This window comes from Aulonocara stuartgranti (assembly GCF_965226115.1).
Source record: "Aulonocara stuartgranti genome assembly, chromosome: 3".
Classification (NCBI taxonomy): domain Eukaryota; kingdom Metazoa; phylum Chordata; class Actinopteri; order Cichliformes; family Cichlidae; genus Aulonocara; species Aulonocara stuartgranti.
In genome coordinates this window covers 19,384,464-19,398,713 of record NC_138941.1, presented here as the reverse complement: position 1 = coordinate 19,398,713, position 14,250 = coordinate 19,384,464, and the positions used below count along the sequence as shown (strand labels likewise).

General features: G+C 42.2%; 1 protein-coding gene across 1 annotated transcript in view; it reads left to right on the top strand.

Moving 5' to 3' along the window:
• The window catches only part of LOC309700493 (uncharacterized protein), a 2,098,293-nt gene that overhangs the window by 988,789 nt on the left and 1,095,254 nt on the right, over nucleotides 1-14,250 (top strand). Inside the window, exons 39-40 of the mRNA XM_082524046.1 lie at nucleotides 9,578-9,754; nucleotides 12,948-13,124. Of these exons, the coding sequence (XP_082380172.1) occupies nucleotides 9,578-9,754; nucleotides 12,948-13,124 (354 nt within the window). The remainder of the gene's footprint in view (nucleotides 1-9,577; nucleotides 9,755-12,947; nucleotides 13,125-14,250) is intronic.

The window sequence follows — 14,250 nt, the reverse complement described above, 5'->3', positions numbered from 1 at the left end:
CACAGAGGTCTGATAAGTCTGGTGACTTTCACACTCAGCAATTTTGCTGCCTTTTATTTTATATTGGCCTTTTTAAAGCCCTTCAAAGTCTCCCACATTCATACAGAGCTTTTAACACCAAACTCCTTTACAGTCCTTCTCCTCTCACACACGATCACACGACTGATTTGTCTGCAGCAGCTGTGTTACTGCTAGTATTTTATTATGTGTGTAATCTCCTCATATTGTTCCTGTGGTTTAGTTTGACTTCCTTCTGCAAACTCAGCTGCTCTGTTGCTGATACACGTCTCCATGAATATGATTGATCAGATGCTGCCAACACCATGTGTTTCATGTGAGCGCTCAGCTGAAACCCTGGGTTGACTTATCGAGTTAATAACAAGCTCCACGTGACTGTGAATGCTAAAGTGAATCAGATAAAGGAAAGAGACCCTGCTAATGTTGGACTCACTTCTTAGTGTAGATCCCAGGAGGAAGTTCAACATAGCCATTCTTTGTGCTAGCTCGACCAAACCTGAGACCACAGTGCAGGATAATGATCATCATCTGTCTCTGTCAAGGACATTTAAAATCCACAAATAACAAACATAATTATATTTGATCTTTAAAAATATGTTTTCACTTAAAAAAGCATGAGCACACTGGTGGATTACAGAAACATGAAAACTCGTTAACAGTAAAGTTAATTTAGGTGTAAACAAAGTGTCAAACATACTTAAGTAGAAGGACTGATGTTTGTGTTAACCCTCACATGGGCTGTACAACATTATATAGGGAGACAAAAACAGAGATTATCGTAGCCATCGCTCTCTCGCATGGACGTGGCAGTCTTGCTGTCTGCTGCGAATCCTCCCCGTACCTCCGTGACCTCGTCTGGTATCTGCTCCCTCCTCTGTAAGAGACAGTAAAGGAAAACACGTCTCTGCCTAGTCTTGAAAATCTAATCTTATCATCCATTGTTCTTCTAGGGCCTCTTCTTCTTGTGGCCTCAGCTAACTGCTAATATTTAAATGGCTAACATTAACATGTGTGCCAGCCAGGTTCACATTTATGATGAACTATGATTAATTAACTGATGTTGAAACTGGAGCTTTACTGACCTCTGAAATTCCTCCTAAAGTGTTATTCAGTGTTGTGACAGTCAGCTGCTTCAGCTGCTGCTGGGATGGGCTGTGGCAAAGAGAACAGAGAAAATCCAAATCAGAGTTTTTCTCTGAATTAAAAGCAAGGAAACAACAATATATTCTACATGGTGAAACTGATGGTTTCTGGTGTTTGGGTCTGTTTTTCTGTATTCATGCAGATAAAGTGTAAACTCAGATGAATTATACCATCAAATGTTAAAGGAAAATATCAGGATGAGTGTCTGTGAGCTGAGAAGGACGTGAAGCGAGCAGTTTATCCCAGAGCTGAAGCTGCTCTGTGTGCAGAGATGAGCTCAGATTCCTGCTGTGATTGATCAACAGTCACAGAAATGTAGACTTGTAGTTATTACTGCAGTATGGTCACAGCAGATACTGATAAACATGTATTATGAGGATGGATGATCAAGTTTCTCACTCTCTCCTTTAAATCTCAGTTTTTTCTTCTTCACAGTTTATCTGTTAATTTATTAATGAATAACACTGAAAGAGTTTCTGTTATATTTCCCCTTGAACATCAGCTTATTAGGGCAGCATTAGGAAATAGCCCCCCTCCAAAGAATGAATCAATGAATGATGATAATAATAAAATGATTAAAAAGCAGAGCTCAGAGTGGTAGAATGGTCAAACATGGATCCACGGGTGGTTCAACTGCATTTGGTGACGTGACTAAAGCAAATCTTTCAAATAATCCCACCATCAACGGGATGTTGTCTCCTTTACTACGGTTACTTTACTTGGTCACCGTGTGAATTTCTTTGAAATGAACCAAATTCTTTTATTTGTTGGTTGTTGCATATTTAACCTCTACAGCCAGGAAAGGAGGAGATGAGGCCTCAACAATGTTGGGTTGTAGCTGTGGTTCAGGTTAGAGTGAGTGTCCATGGAATAAATGTAAGTCAGTGAACTGGAAACATGACTGTGTTCAAACTTTGTTTTCCTTTTTATAATGAGTCTAATCAAAGGTGGACAGAAGTATCTCCACTGTGACTTTTCTGTGTCACCATCAGAGCTTCTGCACAGTGTGGAGAAAGATCCAGAAGCAGAGCTGGACTGCAGACAGCCAGTCAGAGCAGCTGTGTACAAAGTAAGACTGAACATCTGTCTGCTGATGGACTCATTTCTGAAAACTGGACTTCTTGTGTTGTTCAGACATTGAAGAGTTTTCTTTCTCTTTAGTCTCATTGTTTTTCTTTCTTTCAGCAGATGTTGGTCTGCAGGAGGTTTTAGATGAACATAAGATCAGTCTGAGGAGGAGATGTGAACGTGTGACTGAAGGAAGTGATGAAACAGGAAGTAGAACCCTCCTCAACAGGATCTACACTGAGCTCTACATCACAGAGGGACAGAGTGAAGAGGTTCATACCCAACATGAGGTGAGGCAGCTGGAGACAGCTTCCAAGATGGACGCCCTCCATGACGCTCCAATCAGGTGCCAGGACATCTTTAAAGCCTTACCTGACCAACAGAGACCCATCAGAGTGGTTCTGACCAACGGCGTGGCTGGTGTTGGAAAAACCTTCTCAGTGCAGAAGTTCACTCTGGACTGGGCAGAGGGCTTGGAGAACCAACATGTCAGTGTGGTGGTTCTGCTTTCATTCAGGGAGCTGAACCTGATCAGAGATGAGCAGTACAGTCTTCTGGAGCTGCTCCATGTTTTCCATCCAACATTACAGAAGGTCACAGCAGAGAAGCTGGCTGTCTCTCAGCTTTTGTTCATCTTTGACGGCCTGGATGAAAGCAGACTTTCATTGGATTTCACCAACAGGAAGCTGCTGTCTGATGTCACACAGAAGTCATCGGTCAGCCAGCTGCTGGCAAACCTCATCCAGGGGAATCTGCTTCCCTCGGCTCTCGTCTGGATAACTTCCCGACCCGCAGCAGCCAATCAGATCCCTCCTACATGTGTTGACAGGCTAACAGAAGTACGAGGCTTCACTGACGCCCAGAAGGAGGAGTACTTCAGGAGGAGATTCAGTGATGAAGAGCTGTCCAGCAGAATCATCTCCCACATGAAGACATCCAGGAGCCTCCACATCATGTGTAGTATCCCAGTCTTCTGCTGGATCACTGCTACAGTTCTGGAGCACATGTTGACTACAGAGCAGAGAGGAGGGCTGCCCAAGACCCTGACTGACATGTACTCACACTTCCTGCTGGTTCAGACAAAGAGGAAGAAGAACAAGTACCATGAGGGACGTGAGACGAGTCCACAGGAGCTGACGAAGGCTGATAGGAAAGTTCTTCTGAAGCTGGGGAGGCTGGCGTTTGAACATCTGGAGAAAGGAAACATCATGTTCTACCAAGAAGACCTGGAGCAGTGTGGTCTGGATGTAACAGAGGCCTCGGTGTACTCAGGAGTTTGTACAGAGATCTTCAAAAGAGAGTGTGTGATCTTCCAGAAACCAGTCTACTGCTTTGTTCATCTGAGCATTCAGGAGTTTCTGGCTGCTGTCTACATGTTCCACTGTCACATCAACAGGAAGACAGAGGTGCAGAGGGACTTTTTGGGAAAAGAATACAACGAGTCCTCTCTGGATGATTTCCTTAAACGAGTCATGGAGAAATCCCTCCAGAGTGAAAATGGCCACCTGGACCTGTTTGTTCGCTTCCTTCATGGCCTCTGTCTGGAGTCCAACCAGAGACTCTTAGTAGGTCTGCTGGGTCAGACAGAGAACAGTCCAGGAACCATCCAGAGAGTCATCAACAACCTGAAGAAGATGAACAGTGATGAAATCTCTCCTGACAGAAGCATCAACATCTTCCACTGTCTGATGGAGATGAACCACCTCTCATTATTTCAGGAGATCCAAGAGTTCCTGAAGTCAGAGAACAGATCAGAGAAGGAACTCTCTGAGATCCAGTGCTCAGCTCTGGCCTTCATGCTGCAGATGTCAGAGGAGGTTCTGGATGAGTTTGACCTGCTGAAGTACAAAACATCAAAGCAGGGACGACAGAGACTGATTCCAGCTGTGAGGAACTGCAGAAAGGCTGGGTGAGTCCAGATGTGATCATTAGCATCATTGATCAGTGTAGGTTAGTAGTTTAATGTTGAAAATAAAATCAGATTGTAACCACAAAGTGTTTGTGTCCGTACGCTGCAACCTTCCACACCATTCCTTTATTGTACAGACTCAGCAGCAGCTCCATGGATCCCAAATCCAAGAGTGGAGAACAGATTTGAAGTGTGTCACATCCATGCAGTCACAGCTGTTTCCACCATGTTTCCACTGATATTGATCCTGTTCAATGACACGTTTCATATCAGTGAATATGTTCTTTAGGACGTCCACTGACATGTTTAAGTGTCCTGCTGGAAATCACTCAAATCATCCATGAAATCCATGAAAAAGCCAAAAGCAGATTAAAGCCAAACAAAGATTCTCATTAAAAGTCTGCAGGTCTGAGAGAGACTCAATCGTTGTGTCATGTCAAACACAGTAAGAGGAGCTGAAGCACAGATGTGAAGAGCAGATGTTCATCAGATTATGACCTCACTCTGTTTTGTCTTCATATACATTCAGTCTGTGTTTATAATGCAGATTTTCTGCTTTTATAATAACACATTTTACATTTTCTATCATCACAGACTGACTCGGTGTGGACTCTCAGAGTCTCACTGTGAAGTTGTGGCCTCAGCTCTGAAGTCCAGCCCCTCCCATCTGACAGAGCTGGACATGAGTGGAAACAGATACCTGCAGGATTCAGGTGTGAAGCTTCTGTGTGCTGGACTGGAGAGTCCAAACTGTCGACTGGAGACTCTGAGGTGAGTTCACTGACTGCGGCTGTTGTTGTTTTTCTATATTTCAGGTCTTTGATGTTTGAAACTTTCTTTAGTTCCTAAATGTTCAGGATGTGTCTGAAGACAAATGTGAAGAAGTTTGAGTGCTTTCAGAAATGTTGTCTTTCCAAACGACTGAACAAGAGTTTTTCCTTTTGGCTCCAAACAGAAGTGACAGACTTGAGCAGGGTTCATTTAAAGGCTGACAGAAGTGGAGTGGTGACGGGGAGATGTTTGACAGGACAGTGTTTCAGCCTCCACAGGTTCATGTTGTGCTCCATCAGTCAGTGAAGATGAAGTCAGTGCTGATGAGGCTGTAGAGTGTGTGAGGGATGTGAATGAGGATGATGAAGATCTGATGATAGCAGATAAAAACAGGCTGCAGAGACTTTGAGCCATACAGGGCACACAGTGTGTGTACAGAACAGCTGAAATCATTATGGAGGCCTCACTGGGATATGGAAGCATCACAGTACAGCTTCAGTGAAGCATTAAAGTCTCTGATATGAGATGAGAAATGAAGCAGCCAGAGCTTTTTCATGAGTGGAAACCCACTGTGACTGTGAGCTGCTGCTACAGCCTCCAGATTAGCCAGCAGCTCATCCTGCTCAACATTTCCTCACCAACTTTAATGGAAGTGTGATGTTTTCAGCTGGAGTGATGGTCAGGGTGGCCTCCCTCTCCTCTTCTTCTCCTCTTCCTCTTTCATTTGTAAAGCCACTTCTGCTGCTTTCATTCATTTGGAAGTCCTGTAGCTGAGTTTGGGAGAGACTAACAGCCTCGGCAGCAGAGGGGAGAAAGGCTGTAACACCACCACTTTACTCTGTTCTACCTGTCACATCATTTTATCAGGAAACAAATATGCTCATGTTTTTACTATGTTTGTCTTGAAGATGTAAGAAGATCACATGGTGCTTTTTATTATTGTGTTGGTTTGTTTGCTGTCTCTTGGATGGAGCCCAGCTGTGCGTGGCCCCTGGGCCTGTGGTCAGAGTGTGTGCTGGATAATCCGGCCCAGGATGAGGCCAAACTGACATGGGATGAAATGTCTGTCACATAATTGAGCTTTGTGAGAAATGTACGACTTTAATGTGAAACGTTCAGAGTTTTTTCTCTTGTTGTGTTTGTTTGAAGCTGCTTCCTGTTGGCTTCAGCTGTTTGGAGTTTCCATTTTCTAAACTTCTACATTCTGAACCTTCTTCAGCTCTGAACAGATGATGAAACACTGAATGATTTCAAGCTCACACTTTGTCTAATAAACTTACATCTTTCATTCTTTATACAGATTGTGGGGCTGTGGTTTGTCAGAGATCAGCTGTGATTATCTGGCAGCAGCACTGAAGTCCAACCCCTCCCATCTGAGACAGCTGAACCTGAGCTCCAACAACAAGCTGCAGGATTCAGGAGTGAAGCATCTGTGTGGTTTCCTGGAGAGTCCAGGATGTGGACTTGAAACTCTGAGGTCAGTCAGCATGTTTTAGTTGTGCTGAGATGAATATGATGTGAAAGTTGTGCTGACACTAAACTGCAGACATCAGGCTGATATTATACTGATCCACACTGAGGATCTTCATGGTAAAGTCTGTTTTCTTCTTCTCTGGTTTAGTCCATTGACTGCAGCAGAACAATGTTCACATTTCAAACAGTGAGACTCAACGTATGGCCCGCGGCCCACACGCGGCCTGCCCACCTTTTCTGATTCAGAGAGAGGGGACCCTGATTAACTGTGTAGTGTTCTTCCTCACAGTTCTAAGTATCAGACACAACAATGAATAATCCACAGCTGACTGTCTTTAGCAGGTCAAAGGTCACGGCACACAGCAGACAGTGGGAAATATTATAATTCTGATCATTTATCAGCACATATCCATATGTATAAAAACAAAGCTGACACTGTGAGACTTGATCAGAGGTGTGATCATCACAGCAGAGGCCTTTGTGTCAAAGTCACTGAGGATCAAACAGAAACACATGAAGCAGATTTTCCTGTTCTGGCTTTTTATAGCAGATAACCTTCAAAATATTCTGCAGTCCATCAAAAACTGAAGCAAACCATGAATCAACATGTGAACATGAGCTGATGCTGCTGAAGGGAAGCAAAGTTACAGAGGTTTGATTACAGACACAGCTGAGAGTTTGTAATCTGTCATCATTTTAAAAGGTTTACATTTCTTCAGTATATCCACATTTGCAGCTGGTACCTCAACCTCCACTTGTCCAACACAACTGCTGTCCACTGCCTCCATGACATTGTGATTTTGCTGTTGGTCTTCTGTCAGATCTTCATCAATCACTTCTGCACGGGGCACACCTTCAGACTCTGCAGCTGCATAACGAAAGCCTGTAAGATAAAATTAGACATAAGGTAAATGTACACCAATATTCCAATGACAGGTGTGTGATTCATCTGGAAGTTATGTGCGGATTAGTGGACAGTGATAGCAATTTAGTATGTTTTTAGAGGGGGGGGGTTGTTTACCTCCGATGGGTGCTCTTTTTCGCTTCCGTTGCGTACGCCTTGAGTGCCGGTCCGAGTCTGATACAGGTATGTCGTCATGCCCCATGTGCAGTGTTGGTGCCCAGTCTGGATTTGTTACATCCATTTCATATGCTGGTTTGCCTGCAATAATGCCAAATCATAAGCTACTCAGTCGACATGATGTGGTTCTGCAGCATCACACATTAGCATGTTTTATCTCATTATCTATGACCGCAGCACATTGAAAATAACACTAAAAGCCTTTCAAGAGTGATATGAATTAATTTAGAACTCACTGGAAAGAAAATGCCGTGAGCAAACCAACAAAAAGCTGGGGATTGCAGAGAACTCGATATCCGCTCGTCTCACCGCTGCAATCCAAGCCTGACGTCTTTGTTTAGTAATATCGGATACATGGGATCCCTCACGTTGCCTCCAGGATGGAAAACGATGAAAAGAGAGCCCGTTATCCAGCTTCTTGCCTTCACGATCGTGTGATCTAATGTTGCAACCGACAACACAACACGTACGATCCATAGCTGAAATGGTATCCTTTGGCTGGCCTACTGTCATGGCGGAAGGGGGCATGGCCCATCTCCCGTGACATCACGCTCCAAAGCCCTATAGGTGGGAAAATGTACCATGTCGACCAATCAAAAATGATATGGAAACATGACATTTGGTTGTTTAGCAAAAGGGGGAAGTTTTAGGAGTGACCGGCAAGAGAGAGCGAGTGAGCGAAAGAGAGAGAGAGTTTTGATACGTGAGAGATTTGTGACGTTTACCGTGTTTGGTCTCAAGTTAGTTTGTTGTCTTGTGTATTTAGTGTGTAGCTGTTGTTTTGTTTTGTGTGTCAGTTCTACTAGTGATCGTCACAGTTGCTGCCTTAAAGCCAACAAAGGCAGATTGCAGTGTAAACGCTGAGTGACACACCTGCTGTCAGACCTGCAGGTTTATCCCTGTGCTGTTCTCATATGTGTTAGAGTGACACAAACTATTGTTTGACACCTGATTGTTCTGTAAATAGTTTGAAATGATTATATGAAAAACGTCTGAGCCTTGGCTGCATTTTTTGCTAAATAGTACCATATAACTTTGTTGTTTGCAAAACGTGTGCGTATTTTTAAAAATGTACAATCTCTATTTGCATTTCAAGTTATGAAGATGATTCGTTAAACATGTGTGTGGTTTTTACAGTCAAAATATCACTTTCTACTTGTATTTTAAATTTTGTCTGAATTTAGATAAATTGTGCTGATACAGTTGGTCAAAATGAGAAAATAACAGATTGGCAAGATAAACTGTTTTTAAAGGTAAAATATAGAGGCCACATCAAAAGTAGTCAAGAAGGGTTAAAGGCTAAAAGCAAAGTTGTCACCAAGTACTGTTTATATTTGTGTGTATTGCTGCAGCTTTTTTGAGTATTAATTTGGTGCCTTTGTGTGAAATAATGGTATTGTGAGTGATCCATATAGTCACAAAGAATAGCCACTTGTTTCTGTGCTACCAAAGTTCCCCGGCTTTCATTCAAAATGTGTTTATCGTCAGCACCTGCACATTAAACTACTTAAACATTATAAATGTCTTCAAGCTCACACTGAGGCCTGTGGGGTACTATCAGCCACTGAGACAGTACACACATTTATATGTGTTTGTATATGAATATTTCATACTTTAAGACTGCCTGTTTATTTAAGGGAGATGAACAAAATACATTGGAATTGTACAAAATAATATCATGGATGATAAATTAAATAGATTTTAAGTAGATGCTTGTGCATTCTTAAAGTCTTATATGTTGAACTGAACTATGTGATCTGTTCAAAGCCTTAATCTTAATTTGAAGTGAAATGTGCATTTTGAGTTTATACACTATGTATATAAGGCGACCGTTTCCTTTTGCAGTATTTTTGTGTGGTGTACTTTTCTATGTCTTAACAAAAGGGGAACAAAGGTGTTTAAGTTCACCTAGGATGATGTGTTTTAATTTTCACATGGTCTTGCTTGAATTTGACCCTGACAAAGGCGTATGAACTCTGTCAGCTGTTTGGAGTTTCCATTTTCTAAACTTCTACATTCTGAACCTTCTTCAGCTCTGAACAGATGATGAAACACTGAATGATTTCAAGCTCACACTTTGTCTAATAAACTTACATCTTTCATTCTTTATACAGATTGATGGACTGTGGTTTGTCAGAGATCAGCTGTGATTATCTGGCAGCAGCACTGAAGTCCAACCCCTCCCATCTGAGACAGCTGGACCTGAGCAGGAACAACAAGCTGCAGGATTCAGGAGTGAAGCATCTGTGTGGTTTCCTGGAGAGTCCAGGATGTGGACTTGAAACTCTGAGGTCAGTCAGCATGTTTTAGTTGTGCTGAGATGAATATGATGTGAAAGTTGTGCTGACACTAAACTGCAGACATCAGGCTGATATTATACTGATCCACACTGAGGATCTTCATGGTAAAGTCTGTTTTCTTCTTCTCTGGTTTAGTCCATTGACTGCAGCAGAACAATGTTCACATTTCAAACAGTGAGACTCAACGTATGGCCCGCGGCCCACACGCGGCCTGCCCAGCTTTCCTGATTCAGAGAGAGGGGACCCTGATTAACTGTGTAGTGTTCTTCCTCACAGTTCTAAGTATCAGACACAACAATGAATAATCCACAGCTGACTGTGTTTAGCAGGTCAAAGGTCACGGCACACAGCAGACAGTGGGAAATATTATAATTCTGATCATTTATCAGCACATATCCATATGTATAAAAACAAAGCTGACACTGAGACTTGATCAGAGGTGTGATCATCACAGCAGAGGCCTTTGTGTCAAAGTCACTGAGGATCAAACAGAAACACATGAAGCAGATTTTCCTGTTCTGGCTTTTTATAGCAGATAACCTTCAAAATATTCTGCAGTCCATCAAAAACTGAAGCAAACCATGAATCAACATGTGAACATGAGCTGATGCTGCTGAAGTGAAGCAAAGTTACAGAGGTTTGATTACAGACACAGCTGAGAGTTTGTAATCTGTCATCATTTTAAAAGGTTTACATTTCTTCAGTATATCCACATTTGCAGCTGGTACCTCAACCTCCACTTGTCCAACACAACTGCTGTCCACTGCCTCCATGACATTGTGATTTTGCTGTTGGTCTTCTGTCAGATCTTCATCAATCACTTCTGCACGGGGCACACCTTCAGACTCTGCAGCTGCATAACGAAAGCCTGTAAGATAAAATTAGACATAAGGTAAATGTACACCAATATTCCAATGACAGGTGTGTGATTCATCTGGAAGTTATGTGCGGATTAGTGTACAGTGATAGCAATTTAGTATGTTTTTAGAGGGGGGGGGGGGGTTGTTTACCTCCGATGGGTGCTCTTTTTCGCTTCCGTTGCGTACGCCTTGAGTGCCGGTCCGAGTCTGATACAGGTATGTCGTCATGCCCCATGTGCAGTGTTGGTGCCCAGTCTGGATTTGTTACATCTATTTCATATGCTGGTTTGCCTGCAATTATGCCAAATCATAAGCTACTCAGTCGACATGATGTGGTTCTGCAGCATCACACATTAGCATGTTTTATCTCATTATCTATGACCTCAGCACGTTGAAAATAACACTAAAAGCCTTTCAAGAGTGATATGAATTAATTTAGAACTCACTGGAAAGAAAATGCTGTGAGCAAACCAACAAAAAGCTGGGGATTGCAGAGAACTCGATATCCGCTCGTCTCACCGCTGCAATCCAAGCCTGACGTCTTTGTTTAGTAATATCGGATACATGGGATCCCTCACGTTGCCTCCAGGATGGAAAACGATGAAAAGAGAGCCCGTTATCCAGCTTCTTGCCTTCACGATCGTGTGATCTAACGTTGCAACCGACAACACAACACGTACGATCCATAGCTGAAATGGTATCCTTTGGCTGGCCTACTGTCATGGCGGAAGGGGGCATGGCCCATCTCCCGTGACATCACGCTCCAAAGCCCTATAGGTGGGAAAATGTACCATGTCGACCAATCAAAAATGATATGGAAACATGACATTTGGTTGTTTAGCAAAAGGGGGAAGTTTTAGGAGTGACCGGCAAGAGAGAGCGAGTGAGCGAAAGAGAGAGAGAGTTTTGATACGTGAGAGATTTGTGACGTTTACCGTGTTTGGTCTCAAGTTAGTTTGTTGTCTTGTGTATTTAGTGTGTAGCTGTTGTTTTGTTTTGTGTGTCAGTTCTACTAGTGATCGTCACAGTTGCTGCCTTAAAGCCAACAAAGGCAGATTGCAGTGTAAACGCTGAGTGACACACCTGCTGTCAGACCTGCAGGTTTATCCCTGTGCTGTTCTCATATGTGTTAGAGTGACACAAACTATTGTTTGACACCTGATTGTTCTGTAAATAGTTTGAAATGATTATATGAAAAACGTCTGAGCCTTGGCTGCATTTTTTGGTAAATAGTACCATATAACTTTGTTGTTTGCAAAACGTGTGCGTATTTTTAAAAATGTACAATCTCTATTTGCATTTCAAGTTATGAAGATGATTCGTTAAACATGTGTGTGGTTTTTACAGTCAAAATATCACTTTCTACGTGTATTTTAAATTTTGTCTGAATTTAGATAAATTGTGCTGATACAGTTGGTCAAAATGAGAAAATAACAGATTGGCAAGATAAACTGTTTTTAAAGGTAAAATATAGAGGCCACATCAAAAGTAGTCAAGAAGGGTTAAAGGCTAAAAGCAAAGTTGTCACCAAGTACTGTTTATATTTGTGTGTATTGCTGCAGCTTTTTTGAGTATTAATTTGGTGCCTTTGTGTGAAATAATGGTATTGTGAGTGATCCATATAGTCACAAAGAATAGCCACTTGTTTCTGTGCTACCAAAGTTCCCCGGCTTTCATTCAAAATGTGTTTATCGTCAGCACCTGCACATTAAACTACTTAAACATTATAAATGTCTTCAAGCTCACACTGAGGCCTGTGGGGTACTATCAGCCACTGAGACAGTACACACATTTATATGTGTTTGTATATGAATATTTCATACTTTAAGACTGCCTGTTTATTTAAGGGAGATGAACAAAATACATTGGAATTGTACAAAATAATATCATGGATGATAAATTAAATAGATTTTAAGTAGATGCTTGTGCATTCTTAAAGTCTTATATGTTGAACTGAACTATGTGATCTGTTCAAAGCCTTAATCTTAATTTGAAGTGAAATGTGCATTTTGAGTTTATACACTATGTATATAAGGCGACCGTTTCCTTTTGCAGTATTTTTGTGTGGTGTACTTTTCTATGTCTTAACAAAAGGGGAACAAAGGTGTTTAAGTTCACCTAGGATGATGTGTTTTAATTTTCACATGGTCTTGCTTGAATTTGACCCTGACAAAGGCGTATGAACTCTGTCAGCTGTTTGGAGTTTCCATTTTCTAAACTTCTACATTCTGAACCTTCTTCAGCTCTGAACAGATGATGAAACACTGAATGATTTCAAGCTCACACTTTGTCTAATAAACTTACATCTTTCATTCTTTATACAGATTGGAGAGCTGTGGTTTGTCAGAGATCAGCTGTGATTATCTGGCAGCAGCACTGAAGTCCAACCCCTCCCATCTGAGACAGCTGGACCTGACCAGGAACAACAAGCTGCAGGATTCAGGAGTGAAGCATCTGTGTGGTTTCCTGGAGAGTCCAGGATGTGGACTTGAAACTCTGAGGTCAGTCAGCATGTTTTAGTTGTGCTGAGATGAATATGATGTGAAAGTTGTGCTGACACTAAACTGCAGACATCAGGCTGATATTATACTGATCCACACTGAGGATCTTCATGGTAAAGTCTGTTTTCTTCTTCTCTGGTTTAGTCCATTGACTGCAGCAGAACAATGTTCACATTTCAAACCTTCAAAGAAGAAGAAAAATCCTCCACTGGATAATTCACTGTGAAACTCTCCAACTCTTCATTCCACCTTAAAGTCTGTCTGACACTGAAATCCAAAGCAAAATGTGCGTTTGCTTTACAGACAGCAGTCCAACACAAACATACACACATCATCCAAAACACAGTCCAACATCCAAATCTCCTCCACTGCCAGCATGAATGATGGGAAAGAGAAGGAGGAACACTCTGACATTCAGGGTTAGAATGAGTTTCATGAAGCAGACTGTGAAGATCAAAGCTGCATTAGAAAGCTTACATGAATGAATGAGTGGACAGAAGTGGACAGAGATCATCTGAAGCACTTCAAAGGCTTTAAATCAGCACATTTCTCTTTATTCTTTATCAACTCTGTTAGTTTCTCTCAGTTTTCTGTGGAATGAAGCTAACAGCAGGCTAATAAGATGCTGACCAATAGGTTTCTATTAAAGGTTGTAATTTGTATATGAAAAAGTGCTTTGGCTCAGCAGGGATCAGCTTACAGGTAGAATACAGCTGCTGGATGGGATTAGCATGTCATAGCTATCTACCAAACTGCTAACTGGGGGATTTCAGGCCATCTATGGATCATTTTTGCTAACTGTTTATTCAGCTTAGGCTCACAGGGCTGCAGCCTGTGCCCTAGCTGTCATAGGGCAAGAGGCGTGGTCCACCTGCACAGGTGAGCAGTCCATCACAGGGCCAACAGAGAGAGACAGAGAAGCACTCTCTCACATCCACACCTACAGCCAATTTAGAAGCACCAATGAACCTAAGCAGCATTTCATTGGACTGTGGGAGAACATCCAACCTCCACAGAAAGGCCAACAAGCTTCAACCTACAACCTTCTTGCTTTAAGGCACTAGTGCGAACCACTTTTCCCCATTTCAGCCCAAATCCTGCATCTTCCTGTTTCTGACTCCAGGCC